Here is a 14,607-nt window from a genome sequence, read left to right as displayed (position 1 = left end):
TTCTTCCCACTCTAGATCCTTACCAAATTCTTGGACCCACAAGCAGTCGCCTCGCAAATCCAGGTGAGATTCAGATTCCCCCTGCAGGTTCTCAGAGTCTCGTGTCTAATCTGGGAGGTGGTTATCTGTAGACTAACTTGTCTTCCTGTAAAAACATACATTCTGTTCCCCATGGGTGTGCTGGCCCATGGTGAGCTCACATGCTAAACTGTGGGAGGTCTCAGCATTACCACTTATAGTCAGATATATGAAGGGACCCATGAGAAAAAACAATCTTCCTATCCTCCACCCAAAGCACACAACAACCAGATGGGTGAGGCCCCTGGGGTTCAATTCAGTTCAATTGCATTTACTGTGTGCAAAGCACTGTATTAAGAGCTTGGGAGAGTACAGTAGAACAATAAACAGACATATTCCCTGCCCACAATAAGCTTACAATCTAGAGGGGAAGACATTAATATAAATAAATGACAGATATGGACCTAAGTGCTGTGGAGCTGGGACAGGGAGCAAGGGAGCAAGTCAGGGTGACGCAGAAGGGAGTGGGAGAAGAGGAAAGGAGGGTTTAGTCAGAGAAGGCCTCTTGGAGGAGATGTGCTTTCAATAAGGCTTTGAAATGGGGGAGTTTAACTGCCGGGGTTCTTCTTTCCTACTTTAGCTTTGTACCATTTCGATTTCCCAAGACACTCCAAGGAGCCTCTAATCTGGCCCATTTGTTCAAGGATCGTCACCCTTCCTCATTTATCACTATCAGTGTGATGGGCTACATTTTTGTTTTTATGTAGATTAGAGCCAGCTGGGTTGACACTGTCTTCAAAAATTCAAAACATGTGCTGCATCTCCTCCGCAGCAGAAACAAACGTCAAAAAGCTCAAACGTATGCAACTGTCTCTCCCTCACACATCCATGTAAGCTCAGGCACTTCTTTGGGCCCAAAAGGAGGAGAGAAAAACAAAGGAGCTTTTGTTGATCACCCCACCCCAAGATCTGTAACCAGCATTTGAAAGAGTATAGTGTGAGTGAAGGTAGCTTGCTCTCCCTTAAGCAGGTACCTGTATTTTTTTCCTGTCAGTAAAAGCAAAACCGGATGCCGCCTGTTACTCCCAGCATACCTCCCCTCCGCCTCCACAATTCACCACCAGTGTTCCTAGAAAACTAAGGGGGCATTCTTGCTAAACTTTATGGGTGGGTACCCTCTAACACACAAGGCCAAACCCCACATCCTCCATCAGTGGTATTTATTGAGTGTTCATTGTATGCAAAGCATTGTGCTGATTGCTTGGGAGAGTAGGATAGGGTAGGTAGACATGATCCCTGTTTCCAAAGTCTCTGACATTCTAAAATTACACATTATGGCAGAGCACTTTGCTGTGTGACCTTGAGCCAATCACTTAACTTCTCTGGGCCTCAGTTATCTCATCTGTAAAATGGAGATTAAGACTGTGAGCCCCAAATGGGAAAGGGACTGTGTCCAACCTGATTAGCTTGTATCTACCCCAGTGCTTAGAACTGTGCCTGGCACATAGTAAGCACTTAACAAATGCCATAAAGGAAAAAAAAACAACGCTGAGAACCCCCAGTTTGAAGCACACCATAACCGGCATGGCCCAGTGGAAAAGAGCATGGATCTGGGAGTCAGAGGACCTGGGTTCTAATCCCAGCTCTGCTACTTGCCTGCTGATTGACCTTGGGCAAATCACTTAACTTCTCTGGGCCTCAGTTTGCTCTTATGTAAAATGGGAATTCAATCCCTCCTTCTTAGGATAGGAACTGTGCCCAACCTGATTATCCACTCCAGCACTTAGTACAGACCCTTACTAAATTCCACCAGTACATTATTAATAATAGTCTTTAATACCTTAAAAAGAGATTGGCACTTTATCCAGTCCGAGTGAACACAATCTTAAATCCTGATCTCCATCCCATTTTTTGCGCCATATCATCCAGTAAACCCTGGTCTCCAAGATAAAAAGCAAAAGCCTGTTTCATCTCTAAATAACACTTGATAATAATCGGTAGTCAACATTCACGGATGGTAAAGATCGCCACAATTTTTATCACCTTTCAGGAGAACGTAAGCTAATTAGTCTTGAGTCATGGTCTTACTCATCTCTTCCACAGGAAAGCCAGAATTAAACCATGTTATTTATCTGCTCCCAGAAACCACCGAGACGCTACGGCATTATTCCACAACCAAACTGTCCGCTGTTTTTCCACAAGGAATTGGTCACTTGATATAATCCTAAATATGGCTTATGCTTACTGCTGTACTTAACTGTAAGCTCCTTGAGAGCAGGGAATCATGTCTGGCAACTGTTGTACTCTCCCAAGTACTTAGTACAGTGATCTGCGCACAATAAGCGCTCAACAAATACCACTGATTAATGTAGTTTCCATTATTCAGAATTAATGTCATGTTGGCATTTTGCCCATAGCTGAAATAAAGTATAATGCTGAAGGAATAGATGTTTTTTTGTTTTAACCTTTGTTGACAAGAGATGGGGAAAAACCCCTCTGGGTCCCTCTCGTCAGGAGAGCAAACTTAAGTTAGGGATAGAGAAGTGGAGGTATTGGTTGCTTTTGAAAAGTCGCCCCATCCCTGCCTTCTCCAACTGCATCTCTGAACTCTGAGATCCAAATTATTGAGATATCTCACTGTCCACTCGTTCCTCACCGCCCCCCCCCCCCCCCCCGCAGCCAAGTCTAGCTCAGAGAGACCCAGAAATTGACGGTCTCAGTGAAGACTGCCCGTGGAGACCCACTCTCTGAGAAACCCATTTAGCGTTTCTTCACCATCCCGGGGGACCATCAGGTTTCAATGATAGTGGCCTTTCTCAAAATATGATCTTTGACCTGAGGACCCAACCCTGCCCTGATCAGTTTGCTCCCCACAGCTAACACAGAGGCATGTAGCCACGGAAACTGGCCAGGTGGGTTTGGGAAAGGGGGGAGTGGAGAGAGAGGGAGAGAGAGAACGCACCAGCACACCAAGTGTGTTCTAGAATAACATATGGAGGTTTCACTGTTTTTTTTATTGTCGGTATATGAAAGTTGCAGCCCCCAAGACGTGGCAATTGTGCTAATCCCTGGGGTTCATCCCCAAGGCTCACCCCCCGGTCAACTCTCCTCCTGGCCAGCCCTCCTGGGGCAGAGGTTGCCTGGCTAGAAGGTAACGACACGGATCTAGGAGTTTCTGCTAACCAACCCCCAATCCTCGCCGCATTCAGACACAAATTACATTTTTGTCCCATCTGGCCAAGCCGTCCGTCCTTCAAGTTGTAGGCCCCCGTCCACATGATCAGAGGGAAAGCTTTTAGAGGGTTCGAAAGCGTGTGAGGAATTAAAAACACTCTCTACTTGCACAGTGGAACATTACGTACATACTTACGCATGCAAATTCCGTACACGCAAGATTTGTGAGGAAGAAATTCCTAGGAAGCAAAGCCAAGGGTGTAAATGGTTACTGGTGGATATTATGGCCCTTAAGCGCTCAGAGTACTCATCAAATTGTGGAATTGGGCTCTTTTTGTCCAGAAATGGACACTGATCACGTATTTTTGAATGACTGTTGGCTGCAGCTGTGTGTTGAGAAGGAGGCCTGTTAGATTGTAAAAATCAAAAATCCACGTTTCACCCCTTCAAAGGGTGTTTATTAATATATCCAATTTCGATCCTGCGGTTATGTCTTGAGTACTAAAACCACATGTCTTGCTCATTCCACAGATTCTTTTTTTAACGTACTTAAAAATGAATATTAATGAAATATTCATCACGGCACAAACTGATTAAAAACAGTTTGCCTGTGGGACTTTGAAAATAAAGGTTCCCACCGCCTAAGTGTAAGATCTAAATCCATTTCGTCTGGATCCTTACATTGATAATGATAATTTATCCAGAATCCATTCTGGCGTTGATAGTGGTAATGCTGGAATGCCTGATAATTGGGAAATACTTGGATGGCTCTGACTCTCCACTAAGGCTTAGGTCTATACGGTCGGCATGAAGTCAAGGTTTCGGCAACCGTCCAGTGAGTCTAGGCAGTGTATTCGTCCAATTCAGGGCTCTCCCCCAGTGCACAGAGGACCAGATTAAACTGGTAAGACCAGCGAACAAAAGCAAAAAGCCCAGCGTGGCTAATACTAGTAATATATCTACATATGCCTCATCTCCAGGGCGGCGGTCACCAAGGTGATTCTGCCCCACCACCCCCCGACAACTGTCTTATGGGGCTCGGGTGCCCTGGTGCCTCCAGACACAAAGCCAGTAGGGCAGGGGTGGGGTCTCCCCACTATCAATCAAATCTATTGAGCACCTAATCTGTGCAGCCCACCCACTGGGGGCAAAGCCCCTACTGTGTGCAGAGCACTGTGCTATGGGTTTGGGAGAACTCAAGAATAATAAAATTAATTAAGGTATTTGTTAAACACTTAGAGAAGCAGTGTAACAGTGGATACAGCATGAGCCTGCGAGTCAGAAGGACCTGGCTTGTAATGCTGGCTCTGCTGTCTGCTGTGGGATTTTGGGCAAGTCATTTAACTTCTCTGTCTCAGTTACCTCATCTATAAAATGGGGATAAGAGTGTGAGCTCCATGTGGGACAGGTACTGTGTCCAACCTGATTCATTTGTATCTACCCCAGTTCTTAGAATAGTGCTTGGCACATAGTAAGCGCTTAACTAGTACCATAATTACTATTACTATGTGCCAGGCACTGTACTAAGCGCTGGGGTAGATACAAGATAATCACATTAGACACAGTCCCTGTCCTACCTGGGACTCACAGTTGAATCCCCATTTTGCAGATGAAGGAACTGAGGCACAGAGAAGTGAATTGCCCAAGGTCACCCAGCAGGCAAAGCCGGGATTAGAACCCAGGTCCTCTAATTCGTCTCACCAGGCCCTGTTGTTCCAGAGGTGACCCTCTGAGGGCTTAAAAAGAGCCCATTCTTCTACTGCCCCAGACAGAGGGGGTCAGGTTCAATGGGCCTGCAGAATGCTCAAGCTGGAATTCCCTCATACTCTGTAATACCTGAGAAATTCCTCAAATTCACTGAGGAATTCACAGCAAGGGAAGGTGATCTCACCTGACCTATTATCAATGGTATTTATTGAGCGCTTACAGTGTGCAGAGCACTGAACTAAGCAATCAGGAGAGTACAATATAGTTGATTATACAATTCCTTCTCTCAGAGGGCTTACAGCCCAATGCAGGAGACGGGCATTAAAATAAATTACAGGTAGGGGAGGCGACTGAGTCTAAGGATATAGTACATAAGAGCTGCCAAGGTGGGAGTAAGTGCCCGAGAGGCTGTAGAAAGGGCAAATAGGGTGACGGGGAATCTCTTCTCTCCTTCCACTCCTCGAGAAGTTCAGAGACAACAGAGAGAAAGAGAGAGAGAGAGAGAAGGGAGAGAGAGAGGCAGTTAACTGCAGTCACACAGGTCTACACAGTTGCAATTTAGCAGGCTAACTGGATTTTTAAAACCCAAAACAAGTGCAACAGTACAGACCTGAATAAGTGCCATCTCTACCAGCAAGTCACAATCACTGCTGAGTGTTCAGTTTCAGAAATCTTTTCACTTCTTGCCTTATCGAGGACAATTGCAATAGCTTTACTATTTCACAGGTTTTTGAAATGCTTTGTAACAGTCAGATTGCAGAGCGCTTGCCTAAATACTGGAAAGGGGCGAACGGGTTTGGAGAAGGGCCAGTTTCTGCCCAACTTCCCCTTTCTGAATAGGTGCGTTGGGCCTTCGAGGGGCGTCTCCCGGCCGGTCAGTTTACAAGGGCGGAGCACACTGAATGTTCTGCAAAGCCCCACGGAACCTTGGTCTGGCACAGGCAGGCTGCCCTGGGAACGGGCACACCTGGCTTCTACTCCCGGCTCGGCCTGAGCCTGGTGGGCACTGGCATAGGCCGCACCCCCACGACGGGCAGGGAGCAGAGGGTGTGAGTGGCCCTATGCAAGCTCTTGACACTAAGATCAACTCCCCGGGATAGATTCTGGGTGGTAAACTGTGAGTCCCGGAGGGCCGGAGACCATGCCTAACTCCCGCCCGCATATTCCCTCCCACTGCTTACTGCGGTGGCTCCGCACACAGTAAGCGCTTAATCACCACTATTACTACCGAAGTCTCAGACCGAGGCGCATCACAGTGCTCTGAAGAGAGTAGGGGCTTGATCCATCAATGGTATTTTTCAAGCACTTACTGTGTGCGGAGCACTCTCCTCAGCTCTTGGGTGAGTACAAGAAAACAGAGGTGGTAGCCATGTTCCTTGCCTATAAGAAGCTTAGAGTTAATACCACAGATTTGCGGTATCGATTGAAACACAAGTTCACACCCGGGGGGGCAGGCCTGGTCTGCCCCCACCTCCCCCTTTAAAAGTATTTGCTAAGCGCTTACTTTGTGCCAGGCACTGACATATGCTGGGGAACATACCAGGTTGTCAGGTTGGGCACCAATCTCTGTCTCACATGGGGCTCACAGTCTTCATCCCCATTTTACGGATGGGGTAATTGAGGCACAGAGAAATGAAGTAACTTGTCCAAAATAACACAGCAGACAAGTGGCAGAGCTGGGATTAGAACCCAGGTTCTTCTGACTCCCAGGCCTGGGCCAAACTGCTTCTCGCTGCTTCTCTTCCCGAAGCGCTGTGACAAGGTCAATTTGAGTGAGTTAATCCCCTTAGATCGTGACCCTGGGGAAAGGGAAGGGGCCAGGGACCACCTCTGCCCTAGTAATAATAAAGAGAATAATAACGGATTAGCTTGTTTCAACCCCAGTGCTTAAGACAGTGCCTGGCACATACTAAGTGCTTAAATACCATTAACGACTCCCCCCCTGAAAAAAACTGGGGTATTTGTACTTACTTACAGTGTGCCAGGCACTTTAGTAAGTGAGGTAGATACAATCAGGTTGGACACGGCCCCTACCCAACATGGGGCTCAGTCTATGTAAGAGGGAGAATAGGCACATTGTATCTTCATTTTACAGGAGAGGAAACTGAGGCCCAGAGGCTTTAAGTGGCTTGCCCAAGGTCACACAGCAGGCAAGTGGAGGAGCCCGGATTAGAAGCCAGGTCCTCCAACTCCCAGGCCCGGGCCAGGCTGCTCCTCGACCCGATCTTCCCGTATTCGGCTCACGTATCACCGGCTCCGGGGACCAGTACCGCTGGCCAGCCCCCACCCAGCCCCCTCACCCAGCGTTCCTGAGCTGCTAACTGAGGTTTTGCTTGTCGCCCTCGCAGGGAGCGGGCAGATCCAGCTGTGGCAGTTCCTCCTGGAGCTGCTCTCGGACAGCTCCAACGCAAACTGCATCACCTGGGAGGGCACCAACGGCGAGTTCAAGATGACGGACCCGGACGAGGTGGCCCGGCGCTGGGGCGAGCGCAAGAGCAAGCCCAACATGAACTACGACAAGCTCAGCCGGGCCCTGCGCTACTATTACGACAAGAACATCATGACCAAAGTCCACGGCAAGCGCTACGCCTACAAGTTCGACTTCCACGGCATCGCCCAGGCGCTGCAGCCCCACCCCCCCGAGTCGTCCCTGTACAAGTACCCCTCCGACCTCCCGTACGTGGGCTCCTACCACGCCCACCCCCAGAAGATGAACTTTGTACCCCCCCACCCCCCAGCCCTGCCCGTGACCTCCTCCAGCTTCTTCGCTGCCCCCAACCCCTACTGGAATTCACCGACTGGAAGCATCTACCCCAACACCAGGCTCCCGGCCAGCCACATGCCTTCTCACCTGGGCTCTTACTACTAGACGGACACACAGACAGACAGACACTTCTCCTCACAACGCTGTCCCTGACCAATCGCAACAGACTCCTGGAGAAAATGGATCTAAAGTGCCTCAAGAAGAACACAGAAGGTGGTTCCCTGGGAGGGGAGGGATGGGTGCAGGGAGGAGGGTGGGGGAGGGAAGTTGTCAGAAAGACTCCTCAGAGGGAGGGCATAAATTGATGTATTTTTCAAGAAGCAAAGAGGATGCTGAACGTAATGTATATGGGCATCGAATCTGTGGACGGATCCTGAAAGACTGTTGTAAGTAGAAGCATGAAGTAATGTGGGGGGAAGGGGGTTAAAAAAAGAAAAAAAGAAAAACCTGCCAAAGAAAGTGGTCTGAAGACATTCCTAGGCTTTTGTGTAAAGTTTGATATCCTGCTAATGCAATCTGGGTTCTATACTACAGCAATATAAGGCGAGTACAATATTGACCTAACACACAGTATATGATTTCATTTTTCAAAAAAAAGTAACTATCTGTATTTAAAAAAGAGAAACGTATCAGAAAGAATGGTTTAGCGTGGAAGCCGATGTGCATTATTACAACAGCGGTGTTTCGGTTGAAAGCTCCCAGCTCTCCGAGGCACAGCGGAGGGCCAGCAGCTACTCAAACTGTGAAGATTCCCCCAACTTTCAGATTTCTTGACAGTATCACAGGAACTCTGAGCCAAACGGCAGGACTGAGAATGTACCGAAGGGCAGGTGGGTGAGGTAGGCCCTTCCACGGGACAGAGAGAGGATGGATGGTGGGAACGAGAAGAAGAAGAGGAGGAGGAGGAGGAAGAACGGAAAGCGCCTTCTCCAGCCGAGGCTGGAAAACGCGTCGGTGTCGAAACCGTGGGGAGCGGCTGATCTGGACTCGTGCTCGAACGTGATCCGGGGTGCGGGGCGGGGGGAGGGGGGTCGTCCCCAGGATTAGGGAAAGGACAAAGGAGATTTTGATGAAGAGGAGGAAGGACGAAACAGCAGAATTCAGAAATCAGAATATACATCTCTCTTTAAAAAAAAAAAAAGGAAAACTGGAATTGTCTGATATTTAAAATAAACTTTCAGGATCTTGTCATTTGTGGGCGGAAAGCTGGCTCTCTAGCCGGTGGAGGAAAGAGAGGCCTTCCCGCCTATCACGATCAGAAATCCCACAGGTGCTTTGGGGTTCGACAGGTTCCAGTTTTTCTTTTTCGAGTCGCGAACGCTGTGCGTTTGTCAGAATGAAGTATTCGAGTCAGTGTTATTTTTTTCTTTTTTTATATAATTATTATATAACTTATGCATTTATACACTACGAGTTGATCTCGGCCAACCAAAGACACACACACACACACACTCACACACAAAACACACACAGACACACACTCAAAGGGACAATCAAAAATATTGTGGCCTTGAATTTTAACTCTGTATGCTTAATGTTTACAATATGAACTTATTAGTCCTTAGAATGCAGAATGTATGTAATAAAATAAGCTTGGCCTAGCATGGCAATCCAGATTCACCCAGGCGTCGGCTGCTTGTGTATTTTAGGGACCAAGATGCCTGTTGGGATTTCTTGTGAGATGGGTTTATGCGGGGGGTTTTGTTTTGCGCGTGTGAATGTGGCAGTGGTGGCAGACGATCCACGATCCGTCCCTCTGGCCCGCCCCTGCCCTGCAGATGTGTCCCCCTGCCCCGGCCCCCTGACCGTGGTTGGCGACATCTTGTCTGTGGTTTGGGGGATGTGTGTAGTAGGGCGCCCGGGTTGGAAAGAGACAATCGGGATGGTGCTCTGCACACCGGAGGCGCTCGCTACTACTGACTGACTGATTAAAATCGGGGGACACGATCGATCCTGGAATCCCGGGCCAGCCCCACCGCCCTATCCCATCGGCCTGGTTCTGCATTCCGGAGAAGAGTTGGATGAAACGCCAAAGACCGTCACTGTGCATCCAGCCGGCTTTGTCAAAAGTAAATGAAGGGAAGAACAAATACTAATTGTGGTATGCAGTGTGTAGACCCCGCAGGAGGCGGGCTAGAAGCAGTGCCTGGCTGGGAGCCCAGCGGGCAGAGCCCTGGTGCTGGTGGCCACGGGCAGCAGGAAGATGCTCCTGAAGGGGGGGGGACCTCCCACTCAAGCCCAGGGAACAAGTATCCTCTTGGGAGGAGGAGGAGAAGGAGGAGAAGGAGGACCGGGCCAGCCCCGCTGGCTCCTCCCTCAGCGGGGCTCGCCGAGCAGGGTGCCCTCCTTCCTCCAGCTCCAGAGACCCTCGGGTCCCGCGGCCCAACATCTCTCTCTCAGACCCCACTGCTCTCCCTAGCTGGCCCTGCCCGGCACCCACAAGCGAGCCAGATCCTAGGTGGGCTTCTAACTTTCCCCACTTCGGGCTCACAGACGCCCCCAGCCCAGGCCGAGGAGTTGAGAGTTAAGGGAGGCCCAACGGAGGCCACCAGGGAGCAAACCCCCATGCCCCTTTAAGCCTGCATCCCGCCCTCCTTCACACCTCCCCCACTGTTAGCAGAGCACAGCACACTGAGCCAGAACCTGGGGCCCCAGAAGCCTTGGCTAAGGGCCTCTGAACCTGCAGCTCACAACCCGCTGCCAGAGGTTAAGACATCAGGCGTTACACGGACCAAGAGGAGCACCACTGCCAGTCACGCCGCAGCCCCAGGAAGCGGGCCATCGGGAGCCCGAATCCCTTAAAAAAAAAAAAAGATTAAAAAGAGTCCAGGCTGGCGGCAAACTGCGCTCCCGGAAAAGGTTAGTCACTTGCTATTTTCGAACGTTGAGGCAGACACACCTACCCGGGCGTATCCGCAGGCGATGTCTGAAACACATTTCGACCCTCTCGAGATTGCATCGAGAGCAAAACAGTAAAAAGACAGAGTTGTTCGACTCGAACAGCTGTTCTGGATTAAGAGGGTTTTGTTTTTCCTTCCCCTCGATCCCAGCTCCTTGTCCGTATTCATGTCGATCCGAGCAACCCCGGGGCGTTCTGACCACCCGGCGCCTGCTCAATAAATGACTCTCGAATCCAGCCTTCAGATCCCTCCGGCGTTGGGTTCGCATCACTGTCAAATTTCAACACTGCCCCTCTGGTTTCTAGTAAGCTCTCTGAAGGCAGGGCTTGTACCTACCACTCCACCGCTCTCTCCCTGGGCTCCTAATACTGCACTCTGCACACAGTAAAGGCTCAATCAATACCACTGATCAGTTGATTAGGATCCATTGCCCAAACTAATTCCGGACTAGAGTTCGGATGTTGCCTCCCTTTTCATCTCCCCTCTCCCACAACCCCTGCTTAATAATAATGATTACGGTATTTGTTAAGTGCTTACTATGTGCCTAGAACTGTTCTAAGTGCTGAGGTAGATAGAGGGTAACCAGATTGTCCCACGTGGGGCTCACAGTCTTCATCCCCATTTTACATATGAGCTAACAGGCACAGAGAAGTTAAGTGGCTTCCCCAAGGTCACACAGCAGACAAGTGGCAGAACCGGGATCAGAACCCATGTCCTCTGACTCCCAAGCCCGTGCTCTTTCCACTAAGCCACGCTGCTTGTCCATTGTGACTGTGTTCTTACCCTCCCCACATGATCTCAGGCTCACACTAAATCAGCTCTAGTAGAGTGAGATGCTGCTCTGCTGCACGGAGTCTTTCCCCGTGATCTCCTGCTCTGGAGTCTTTCCCTCCTTGCTCGGAGATCATTGCTTGTCTGACAGTTTTATTTCTCTAAGAAGGGGAATGGGAGGACGAACAAGACCATAGCCCTCTCCAGCATCGAAGCCCTTCCTTAAATCCCAACTCCCCAGGAAACTCCCGGTTGTTCTCCTAACTCTCCTGCCGTTTCTTTTCGGACTCTGTCTCCTGTCTGCTCCTCTGCCTCCCACCCCAGAACCAAGAGGGCCCCTTAGGTTCCAGCTCTGGGTTCCCTTCTATTCTCCAACTACACCCACTTCCTTGGAGAGCTCATTCGCTCCCACAGCTTCAACTCCCATCTCTAGGCGGATGATTCCCAAACCTACCTCTCCATCCCCGACCTCCCTCCTCCTCTGCAAGTCCCCTCTCATTTCCTCCTGCCACCCAGACATCTCTACATGAATGTCCTGCCATCAACCAGGCTCAATATGTCCAAACCTGAATTCCTCATCTTCCCTCCCAAATCTATTCCCCCTGTTAAACTTCCTCCTCACAGTTAACACCTCCACCATCCTTCCCCTCTCAAGCCCGCAACCTTAGCGTTATCTTTGTCTCCTCCCTGTTTTTCAATCAATCAGTCATATTTATTGAGCGCTTACAGTTCGCAGAGCACTGTACAAAGCTCTTGGGAGAGTACGCTCTAACAATTTAACAGAGTTAGTAGACTCTGGCATATTCCCGGCATACTGTATCTGTGACCAAGCCCTAACAATTGTTTCTCCACAATGTTTCTACAATCTGCCCTTTCCAAATTGTCATAATCATGTTATTAATTGCATCAACTTCTTTGCACATCTCCTGGCTTACAGCCTCTTCCCTCTCCAATACATATTTCAGATTATTTTTCTAAAATGTCCTGCACACATTTCCCCACGCCTCAAGTATCTGAAATGGTTACCCATTCCTCTTCACATTATCCAGAAACCCCCCTCCCTCCTACCTACCCACTCTGTTATCCCACTACACCCCAGCTCACAAACTCCTCCCCCCCACCCCCAGCTAATATACTCACTGTGCCTCCTACTCATCTCTGCCACTACCCACGCCTTTCCCCTTGCCCGGAACTCCCACCCGCTCCAAATCTGACAGACCACGGCTCTCTCTCCATCTACAAAGCTTTAAATAGGATGTGGCGTAGCATAATGGAAAGAGCACGGGCCTCGGAATCAGAAGACCCGGCTCTAACCCCGGGTCTGCTACTTTGTCGGCTGTGCGACCTTGGGCAAGTCATTTAGACAGTAAACCCGTCATTGGGCAGGGATTGTCTCTATCTGTTGCCGAACTGTATATTCCAAGCGCTTAGTACAGTGCTCTGCACATAGTAAGTGCTCCATAAATACTATTGAATGAATGAATTTAATTTGTCTGTGCTTCAGTCTCCTCCTCTGTAATATGGGGAAATCCAATATCTGTTCTCCCTCATACTCAGACTGTAAACACTACATAGGAACGTAATGTGTCCAACCTGGTTAACTTGCATCTACCCCAGTGCTAAGAGTGCTTGGCACAGGGAAAGCGCTTAACGAACAGCATGATTTCGGGGGGGGTTTGTGACCAGCTTGACAGGCAAGAGATGAGTGGGGCACCCAGGTTCTGGCCCCGCCTGTGATATCATCATGTGCCGGGCATAGCGTGGGTGACGTCACAGGTGTTTTGGGAAGTAACAGTGTCTAGTTCCAGCCCTTTGGGTCCCCAACCTCAACCAACGTGCCCACGTCCCCCCAGACCCCAACACAGGAAGGCTGAAACGGACCACCGTAACTCAAACTTTATCTTAACTGGAGACATCTTGGGTCGAGGCTTATTCATTCATTCAGTCGTATTTATTGAGCACTTACTGTGTGCTGAGCACTGTACTAAGCGCTTGGAAAGTACACTTCAGCACTATGGTGAGAGGTAGCCGGGGGGGGGGGGGGATGACGGACCTGGGCTTGGGGAACATGGGTCCAATGTGCTCCCGATCCCCTGCACTGCAGCAGGCTCAGGGCCACAGATTCCCCAGAGCCTCCGGCCCGACGAATCCAGAGCAGCCACGGGCGGGGCCGCTGGGGATTTTTGGCATCGGCCACCCCGCTGCCACCGCAGCTCCCGCCGGCTCGATCCCTGGGGGGGACCGTCCCAGCCAAGTGTCGGTGTAGTTCGTGAGAGACCCGCGGTCCAGAGCGAGGGAGCGGCCCGGCCAGCACAGATGTCTGGATCCTAGGTGTCTCGAGGATTCATGCGCTCTCCACCAAGACGTGTCCCCGGAGCTCAGGCTCACACTAAATCAGCTCGAGTGGAGTCAGATGTCACGGAAAACGGCCAAGATTAAACACAGACGCTTGGGAACCCAACAACGGCCTCGTGCCCAGCTGCAGCTTTCAACATTTCTGCGCTTCTTAACTGACCTAATCTTTTGCAGCAGAGCCCCCAACCTCTCCTGGGAGGCGTGTGTGTCTCTGTGTGTCTCTGTGTATGTGTGCGTGCGCACACCCAAGCCACTGCTTTTTTTTTTTATGGTACTTAAGCAAGTACTATGTGCCAAGCACTATACTAAGCCCTGGAATAAATACAAGATAATCAGGTTGGACACAGTCCTTGCCCCACATGGGGATCACAGACTAAATCAGAGGGAGGAGAATTTAACCCTCATTTTACAGATAAGTGAAGTGACTTTCCCAAGGTCACACAGCAGGCAAAAGGCAGAGCCGGTATTAGAACCCAGGTCCTCGGACTCCGAGGCCCGTGCTCTTCGCATTAGGTTATGCTGCTTCCCATTTCCTCTCTCAGGGGTCCAAGAGCAAGAGCTCATCAGTAGCTCCCAGCTGGGTTTGGAGGGATGCTTGCCTGGAGGAGTATGGGAAGGGTTTCTGTGTCTGCCCGCAGTGATTGGCAGGGTGGGCTGGGACTCAGTTTGTCTCCTGGGGCAGGGAGGGTGGGGGGAGCAGGAGGGTGTGGGGGAACATGTCTGCCAGGGCCTCCAATCCAAGAGAAAACAGAGGTCGGTGAGACTCCTTGGGACTGATAACTACCTCTCCCAAGCTCCTTATCAATGTGGGAATGAAAGCAACATCCTGGCCTCAGCTAGTCCATAGGGCCAACGCCCACCTAGGTCACCTGCCCTTGAGGGTCTGGGGGGGGCAGGAGGCGGGTGGGAGCCCTCTGG

At 50.1% G+C, this 14,607-nt stretch overlaps 1 protein-coding gene across 7 annotated transcripts in view; it reads left to right on the top strand.

Annotated features, from left to right (window-relative positions):
- Window positions 1-9,283, top strand: part of ERG (ETS transcription factor ERG) — a 175,492-nt gene extending 166,209 nt beyond the window's left edge. For 6 of the 7 annotated variants that reach the window (XM_039914651.1, XM_029082971.2, XM_029082970.2 and 3 more), the window contains 2 exons: window positions 16-63; window positions 7,248-9,283. In XM_039914651.1, coding sequence (XP_039770585.1) covers window positions 16-63; window positions 7,248-7,768 — 569 coding nt within the window. In that variant the 3' untranslated portion in view covers window positions 7,769-9,283. Of the gene's footprint in view, window positions 1-15; window positions 64-2,121; window positions 2,568-7,247 lie in introns of those variants that run through there. The other variant, XM_039914652.1, reaches the window with a different exon arrangement.
- The last annotated feature ends 5,324 nt before the right edge of the window (window positions 9,284-14,607 follow it).

This window comes from Ornithorhynchus anatinus, chromosome 18 (genome assembly GCF_004115215.2).
Source record: "Ornithorhynchus anatinus isolate Pmale09 chromosome 18, mOrnAna1.pri.v4, whole genome shotgun sequence".
Classification (NCBI taxonomy): Eukaryota; Metazoa; Chordata; class Mammalia; order Monotremata; family Ornithorhynchidae; genus Ornithorhynchus; species Ornithorhynchus anatinus.
This window is presented reverse-complemented; position numbering and strand designations above follow the sequence as displayed.